General features: G+C 49.8%; 1 protein-coding gene and 1 long non-coding RNA gene across 6 annotated transcripts in view; one reads left to right on the forward strand and one right to left on the reverse strand.

The window, feature by feature from the left end:
• Nucleotides 1-174: 174 nt before the first annotated feature.
• Nucleotides 175-7,997, reverse strand: NMRK2 (nicotinamide riboside kinase 2). 4 transcript variants are annotated; one of them, XM_027664178.1, is made up of 8 exons: nt 6,649-6,947; nt 5,632-5,722; nt 4,371-4,419; nt 3,936-4,107; nt 2,045-2,116; nt 1,183-1,289; nt 661-746; nt 175-567 (listed from the first exon to the last, which is right to left on the reverse strand). In XM_027664178.1, the coding sequence occupies exons 1-7, from the start codon at nt 6,843-6,845 to the stop codon at nt 661-663; spliced, it is 774 nt and encodes a 257-aa protein (XP_027519979.1). In that variant the 5' UTR covers nt 6,846-6,947; the 3' UTR covers nt 175-567. The 4 variants fall into 4 exon arrangements, with proteins under 4 accessions (XP_027519979.1, XP_027519980.1, XP_027519981.1 ...); XM_027664179.1 differs by lacking the exon at nt 4,371-4,419 and having other exon boundaries at nt 6,660-6,946; XM_027664180.1 differs by lacking the exon at nt 4,371-4,419 and having other exon boundaries at nt 6,675-6,945.
• The window catches only part of LOC113957055, a 10,732-nt gene continuing 8,753 nt past the window's right edge, over nt 6,757-8,735 (forward strand). For both annotated transcript variants that reach the window (XR_003531058.1, XR_003531059.1), the window contains exon 1: nt 6,757-6,869. This is a non-coding gene — a long non-coding RNA (uncharacterized LOC113957055). The remainder of the gene's footprint in view (nt 6,870-8,735) is intronic.

Here is an 8,735-nt window from a genome sequence, read left to right on the forward strand (position 1 = left end):
ATTCCCACCTCACTGGGGGCCCGTTGGGAGCCCCCAAACCCAACCAGCAACACGAGGGAGGAGCTCTGAGGCCACCCAGGGCTGGGATTTCAAACACACAACAAAAAGAGGGGGGTGGGTGTCGTGTTTTGGGGGAGTTTCGTGCCCAGATGAATTAAATCAGGACCTCAGAGGGAGATTTAAGTGGATTTTTACTGAATTTGAGAGATGATATTACAAACAAGCCGTTGCCTGAAGCCTTTTTTTTCTTCAGGAGCAGGAGATCTGTTGTTTCCCCAGTGCAGCTCTGCTTGTTCTGCTATAAAAATGCTTTGCCAACTTCTCTTTGGAATATAAAATAATTAAAAAAAAAAAAACAAAACCAAACAACAAAACAAAACCAAAAAAACCACCAAGGCCATCCTTGTCCGTGGGGTTGGGAATAAGTTATCCTCAGTTTTCAATTATATACAGAAGGGACTTGCCAAAGGGCAGTGGGAGAAGAGTTTCCACAAATAAACCCTCCTTCCCACTTCCAAGTATTATTTACATCGGGCTGTACAAGGGTCTTCCAGGTCTTCCCAGACCCTGGAAAGCAAGAAGGGAAAGGATGAGTATCCAAGGTGTTTCCAGCACCATCCCCACCCTGGTTCCAGCCCTCCCAGGAGGTATTTGATTTACCTATGAGCAATTTAAAAGCTTGTTGTGAATATCTTCAAAGACTTGGTTGTACAGTTCTTCCCTCGACTTCAGGCCATCTAAATAAACTGGGAAAAAGAAAAAAAAAGCTGGAGTCAGGCTGGAGGTTTCCATCAGGAAAAGATTTTGGGAGATTAGTTATAATATTAGTTTTAAAATATTTCAGGTTTTATCAGCCCCAATGACAACTTGTTTCTCTATTGGAAAAAAACAACCATCCCAAAACCAGAACATCCTGCAAAATCCTTGTTTCATTGTAAAGAATGCTTTTTATTTATTTATTTTTTAATCCCTTATAAGTCCTCAGAGCATGAAGCAAAGGGAATAAGTTCCCAGCTATAAAACTGCCTGTATTTATCCAGACAAACCTTGCCAGAGTTACAACTCGGGAGTAAAAATAGCCCCTTGCATCATTACAGCCGAGGTTTTCTTGGATTGAATCACCCAATTCCTTAAATTCCCCAACTCCAAGGCTGAAGGATTTGTGTTTTGGGGAGAACTTACCAACATCCACACCACAGTCCTCCATCTCCTTCCTGTGTTTCAAGTACATGGGCCAGACGTGCCCGTCGAAGAGGCCGGGGGGGTCGGGGACGGTGTAATTCCGTGTGCTGGGAATGACAGCATGGAAAAGGAATGTCACGGTGATCCAACAGCTGCTCCGTGGTGGTCATGGAAAAGCTGATTGTCTGATTGTCACGGGCCTGTTCCTCGTGGATTGGAGCAAAGGAGGCTCAGGGGGGACCTTCTGGCTCTCCACAAATCCCTGACAGGAGGGGGGAGCCGGGCGGGAGTCGGGCTCTGCTCCCAGGGGACAGGATGAGGAGGAACAGCCTCACGTTGCACCAGAGGGGGTTTAAATTGGAGATTAGGGATAAAAAATTCATGGAAAGGGTTGTGAAGCGTTGGAACAGGCTGCCCAGGGCAGTGGTGGAGGCACCATCCCTGGGAGTGTCCAAAAACACGCGGAGGTGGCCCTTGGGGACACGGGGGAGTGACGGACACGGGGATGGTTGGACTCGACCTCAGGGGTCGTTCCCGACCTCAGCGGTTCAGTGACTCTGAGTTTAGCACCTAAAAGTCTCTTTTCTCCACTTTTTTCCAAATTTCCCACTCTAAACACCAATACATCCCATCCATTGCGGGCTCCAAATCCCTGGAAGTGTCCAAGGCCAGGTTGGATGGGGCTTGGAGCAATCTGGTCTAGCAGAAGGTGTCCCTGCCCGGGGCAGGGGGGGTGGAATCAAACAATCTCTAAGGTCCCTTCCAACCAAACCAGCCCATGATTCCATGATTAACAGCAAGGTAAAGGGATCTTTCCTTCAGCAGAAAGAAGGATTAGGTTGACACCAAAGAACCCTCTCACCTTCTCCTCCTCTTGCACTCGTCGTACGGCACCGCCAGGTAGTAACGGATGTCAAACAGGTCTATCAGTGGTCTGGGGGAGGGGAGAGAGAAAAAATGTGGATTATCTAATTTTTAATGACAGAGAAAAGTGTTAAATCACCCCAAAATCTCGCTGCCTCTCTGGGGTTTGTGTCTGCTGAAGGCAACCCAGGTGTGAGTTCTTTCCTCATGGGTAGTGGGTTTGTTGGTTGGTATAAACCGTGGAGAAGGTGTTTTTTTCTGAAGGTCAGAATGGCAGGGGAGGGGCTTTTCCCACCCAAATACCTGCCACTAATCCTGAGGAGGATCACACAGGATCCTGTGGGGGATCAGACACCAGGGTGGGAGCCCTGGGTCGTTCCAGAGCCTTCCAAACTCAGCGTGCAGGAACCCAAAGCTGTGATTCACCAACCAAACCAAATCAAACCCTGGGGCTGTGAGAATATGCAGCAAAATTTGGGACAAGGCAACTCCTTGGCTCATGTTCACACTCATGGAAGTGTCCAAGGCCAGGTTGGACAGGGCTTGGAGCAACCTGGTTTAGTGGAAGGTGATGGATGAGCTTTAATGTGGAAGGTGATGGAACTGGATGAGCTTTTAATGTCCCTTCCAACCCAGGGGAAAGAGGAACAAGGGGAAACGGCCTCGAGCTGTGCCAGGGGAGGGTCAGATTGGACATCAGAGGGAATTTCCTCATGGAAAGGGTGCTCAGGCATTGGAAGGGGCTGCCCAGGGGGGTTTGGAGTCCCCAACCCTGGAGGTGTCTGAGGAAGGACTGAACGTGGCCCTCAGTGCTCTGGGCTGGGGGACAGGGTGGGGCACAGGTTGGACTCCGTGGGCTGAGAGGGCTTTTCCAACCTCAGTGGTTCCATGAAGCTCCAGTTTGGGTGGTGGAATATTCCCTCTGGGCAAAGGAAAGGCTGTGGGAACAGGGCTGAGCGTTTCAGGGGTGTTTTTGTCCTTCAGGAGACACCAGAGTTGCTCCCTGGGGAGAGGCCAGGAGCAGGAGGCCCTTTGCCAGCCCCATCTCCAGTTGGCCATTCCTGGCAGGATTAATCCCAGGCTGCCTCCATGTTCCCCCCAGTTTGGGAAGCTGGGATGGTGCTGTCTTGTCTGGTACAGCCTGTAACAGCTCCAGCTTTGCCAAGTGTCACAAACAGCTCCTTCTCCTGAAAGGATTTTGTCAACAAAACTCCACTTTGGAGCCAAGAACGTTTCGCTCGCCACGTCTGCTGGGGGTGATTGGCTGAAGTTTATATATTTAGCTATTGGAATTTTTCTCTCTCTCTCTCTCCCCTGCCAGTTCTGCCTCCCCTTCTTCCTGCCAAGAATTTCCCTGCCCTGTATAAAAAAGGCAAAAAATAGGGTGATCTTCGCTGTGATGTTCACTTGGAATCCTGGAGTGGGTTGGGTTGGAAGGGATCTTAAACCCATCTCATCCCACCCCATGTCCCAGGGTGCTCCAAGTCCTGTCCAACCTGGCCTTGAAGTTACCTAATTAAGTTACCTAATTATTAAGCTCAGTTTAGTCAGTGAGAGAGAACTGTTCCTAAATTCCAGGAGAGGTCCCAAGCAGTGAATTGTTGATCTCCTTGTCCTCATCCATGAGCTTTCGGGTGGGGGTGAGGGGGATTCCAGCTCAAATCTTGGTCTAAACCCCCCCCTGGAGTTTTAGAAAAACTCACATTATCCCCTTAATTTTTTTTCAGCGTTTAGGGATTAATTTTTTTACGTTTTCCAGCAAAAACTCTTCGGGGTGAGAATTCAGAACAAGGCAGGGGATTAGTAAAAAAAAACAAAAAAAAAGGAGTTTTTAGCTGTGGCACGAGGGACCTTCCCTGGCAAACCACGGATAGTTCCCCAAACCTTACTTGTAATTATAAAGCAGGAAGCCTTCAATGACCAATATATGGATATCTTGGGAGGTTGGCTCTTTAGAGCCAGGTGTGACATTCACCCCGTGGGAACGGGCAAACTTCACCGGGTTCTCAATCCAGGCCCGCACCGTGCTCACCATTGCCTCCATATCCAGGGAATCCAACACTGGATCGGGAGAAAGGGGGTGGGGGAAAAGGAGACAGGATCAAAACACCACGAAACCGCACGGGGAAAGAGTCAAAACAACAACGAAAAAAAAAATAAATAAACAACAGGATGAATTTGTAGGAATTAACAGAAATTTTACCGTTAAGGCTTTTTTTTTTTTATTTTAAATAATTTAAAAAAAAAAAAAAAGAAAAAAAGAAAAGGAATACTTAGGAAAAAAAATATACATTACTGCATCCTATAGGGAACACTGCTCTTACCATCCCATTGTTTAAAGCCGTCTTCCCCGACTTCTATTTGATCTTGTGGCTGAAATATAGTGAGCAATAAAACATTGCTGCAACCTCAGCGTGATCAGTTCCCTGCGAGCCGATCAGCACAGCCCCCCTCCGGGCAACGTGTGAACATTTCCATTCCCGTGTCTCTCTCTCACCAACCCCAAAAAGTTTGGCCTGGCTCGGGCAAACCGGCTTTGGATAAAAGGCTTTGAGCTTAAATCCCTTGATGGGGTGTTAGCAAAAAGATAGAGATCGATATTTAAGGATTTGAAATGCAAATATAGTGTTAAGTAAGGGCTAAAAGTCGCGTTTTACAATAGGTGTTTTAACTCTAATAAAAATGCAGGACAGTCACAGCTTTGCTCGTGCTGGTGTTCACAGGAGGGAGAAGTTACAGATCTTTGTGGGATAATAAACACAATTCCTCCTCCAAGGGCTCCTGGGTGACCAAATCCGTGCAGGAGGCTCCTGGCAAAGCTTTTCCAAAGGAATATCTCGCTCTGCTCCTGTGAGGGCAGGACAGACCCAGCACACGGTGCTGGAGCACCTCATGTTTTAGGGGGTGACACAGAACTGCTCCAAGTACATTCCTGCATCTCTTGGATTTCCAGGTGGGATATTGTCATTCCCAAGGAATGGTGCACTGCTTTAGTGACATGGTTCTGCACCCCCGGGCAGGAGGCAACAAGCAAAGGTCTTCTGCTTTCACCTCTGCAATATTTTAACTGGGTTCTGATGCAGAGCTGTCAGAGCTCCCCAATAAACCCCCCTTTCTGCATTTAAACAGAGGTGCTTAAACCCCAAAGTATCATTTAGGAGCCACGTTCTTACTTGAGCAAAATAAGGAGGGAAAACCCAAAATGGAGAAAATGATTTGTGAAGAACCTCTGACTGAAATGAGCAGTTATATCTGACTGGAATGAGCAGTTATAGCTGTAGGTTATATCTGTAGTTAACACTAAAAGGTTTTGCTGTGACCTCTCTGAGCTGGGTCATGCCAAGTTCCCGTGGCATTTGTAAAGGTCAGGAACACCCCACCTGTCCAGTCATTTAAAAATTAAATATATATTTTTAAAAAAAAACACCCACCACACCTAAAATCGGGAAGTGTGTGGCTCCTAAGCTGTCCAAACTGACTGGGTGAGCATGCAGGAGCACCCAACACTGCCAGGGGACCCACCACAGCTATCCCTGAGCAGAGAAGCAGCAAATAACTCTGTGAGGAAGAGGGGGCTCGGCTTACCTTGAAGAAATCGTCCTGGTGGACCACGCAGCAGTTGGGGAGAGCCTTGATGAGCCTGTTGGTCAGGGTGGTTTTGCCACCATTGGTGACACTGCACGGGGGGCGACACAGAGGTGGGAGAACCACGTTAGAACTGGGTTAGAGCCGGGTCTGAGAGAGACATCAGGACCCCCGGGCTGTGGGGGGACCTCCAGGCCTGAAGGAGCAGAGTCCTGAGGGGCTCGGGCCGGGGTCCGTGGGGGGGGACCCTGAGGGACCAAAGCCTCTGAGGGGACTCGGCTCTGACCTGCCCCGAGGGACCCAAACCCCTGCCCATGGGGCGAGACCCTGAGGGACCTGGGACAATGAGGGGTTCTGACCCGCCCCAGGGGACCGGAATCCCGGCCCACGAGGGGAGACTCTGACAGACCCGAGCCCATGAAGGGACCCGGCCCCTGGGGGGGGAGACCCTGAGGGTCGCGGGCTCTGACCCGCCCTGAGGGACCCAAACCCCGCCCGCCACGTTCGAATTTCCCGCCTCTCCGACGCCGGCCGCCGATTGGCTGAGACCGCCCCCTCGCCCCGCCCCTTTCCCGGCCGCCGATTGGCTGTGACCTCCTCTCCTCTGCCCCGCCCCCTCGAGCGGCGCGCGCGCGCGCGCGGGGCCGCGTGTAACGGCCGCGCCGGTTCCCGCGCGCGCGCAACGGCCGCGCTAAGGGCAGCGTTGGGGAGGCGCCGCGGCCGCCATTGCCGGCCCGGCACAGCCGAGACCCATGAGGGGCCGCCATGGCCAGACAGGCACAGGCGTGATCCCTGAGGGGCCGCCATTGCCGGAGCGGCACAGGCGAGACCCATGAGGGGCTGCCATGGCCGGCCCGGCACAGCCGAGACCCATGAGGGGCCGCCCCCTCACAGCCGAGACCCCTGAGGGGCCGAGCTGCCGCCATTGCCACCCCTTCTCAGCCGAGACCCCTGAGGGGCCGCGGGGCCGCCATTGCCGGCCCCTCACAGCCGAGACCCCTGAGGGGCCGCCATGGCCGCCCCCTCACTGTCCGCCCCCTCACAGCCGCCGCTCCCTGCTCGCTCTGGGGACACCCGGCCCAAGCTGGGGCCGCCGAGCCGCCCCCGCTCCGCTCCCTCCGGGCGCCCTTCCAGCCCTTCCCGGCGGGCTCGGCTCCCTCAGGGCGGCGCAGGATCCCCTCGTGTAAAACGCCTGAATAATCGTCCTCTCCCATGGAGAGCTTGTTCCTCTGTGATAGGTTCGTATTTTATCCCAAGGCTGTACAAATCAGTCCTATATTATTAATATAAGAATAATCCATATTATCCGCCAACGCTCCTTTCCCCAAACCCTCCTGCTGTGCTCTCGTGCTGTCCCAGCGCACGCGAACTTCCTAAATCCTACTTTTTAAAGAACACTGAAAGCTTTTTACGCGCCACCCCCCCCCCTGTCTTGTTTGAAACGGGATTTTCCCCCTCGCGGTCTTTCAGAGAAGGTTTTAACAGAAATTTTTTGTCTCTGTGACCTCTAAATTGACTTGAGATACTTTTTTCCCTCTCAGCATCCCTCCTATTAAGCCTATAAAAGGATATGTAAAACCATAGATAAAAATATATACAGATATACACAAATATATAAAAATTGTGTATATAAATACACGAAGAGTGTATATAAATTTATAAAAGTATATAAATTAAGTGTATGCAAAAGTATATATAAAAGTATATGCTGCCCTGCAGAGCTCTCTGTATTGAAGCAGCATCTGTTCTGTTAATCCTATATAAAGGGATATATAAAATAATATAAAAGCATATATAAAATACATATTAAAGGATTTATAAAAGGATATATAAATTACATATAAAAGGAGATATAAATTACATATAAAAGAATATATAAATTACAAATAAAGGATATATAAATTACATATAAAAGGATAAATAAATTACATATAAAAGGAGATATAAATTACATATAAAAGGATATATAAATTACATATAAAAGGATATATAAATTACATATAAAAGGATATATAAACTACATATAAAAGGACATATAAATTACATATAAAAGCTTGTGCCACCCTGCAGAGCTCTCTGTGTTTAAGCAGCTTGAATTAAGTCTGAGTTGCCTCTTTTCTCAAATCCTGTACCCTGAATATTATTTTATAGCCAGATAAATAATCTCCAAGCCAAGTACAACAATTAAAAGGAAAACTAACATATATCCCCAACATCAACAGGGACTTACCCTCCGATGCCTATGATGTATTTCATTTTGCCCAGTCGCCTCCTTTGCCGGAACGTGGCGATGGAAAACCAAAAAAAACCACTTTAAAAAGGCTGAAACAACTTTCAGAGAGGAAGGAAAAACTCCGGCTGGCCCTGTTCCCTCTTTGCTCTGCCTCGGCTTTGCCTCCCTGAGCCGTTCATTGAAGGGAAGAGGCGGATTTGGCGCGGATTTATAGGGCCCTGTCCCCGCCCCGGCGCTGAGGGAAGAACCCTGTGACCATCATGAGCCCGAGGTCACGTTTTTGGGGGGGGTTGAGCCAGTCCTCGGCCCCACGTCACGTCTGGGGCGGCCACCCCAGTGTCACATTTTGGGGGGGCTCAGCCACCATCTGATATCACATCTTGGGGGGGTTCGGCCACCGTCCGATGTCACATTTTGGGGAGGGTTCAGTCAACCTTTCGATGCCGTTTTTGGGGGGTGTTCAACCCTCACCCTGGTTTCATATTTTGGGAGGGCTCATCCAACCCTCCAATGTCCCATTTTGGGGGGATTCATCAAACCCTCTGATGTCACATTCTGTGGGGGCTCAGCCACCATCTGATATCACATTTTGGGGGGTTCAGCCACCGTCCAATGTCACGTTTTGGGGAGGGTTCAGTCAACCTTTCGATGCCGTTTTTGGGGGGGGTTCAACCCTCACCCTGGTTTCATATTTTGGGGGAGGTCATCCAACCCCCTGATGTCACATTTTGGGGGGGCTCAGCCACTGTCTGGTATCATATTTTGGGGGGGTTCAGCCAACCCTTTGATGCCATTTTTGGAGGGGTTCAACCCTCACCCTGATGTCCCATTTTGGGGGAGTTCATCCAACCCTCTGATGTCACATTTTGGG

Source organism: Corapipo altera, unplaced genomic scaffold (assembly GCF_003945725.1).
Source record: "Corapipo altera isolate COAL_440 unplaced genomic scaffold, ASM394572v1 96, whole genome shotgun sequence".
NCBI classification, from domain to species: Eukaryota; Metazoa; Chordata; class Aves; order Passeriformes; family Pipridae; genus Corapipo; species Corapipo altera.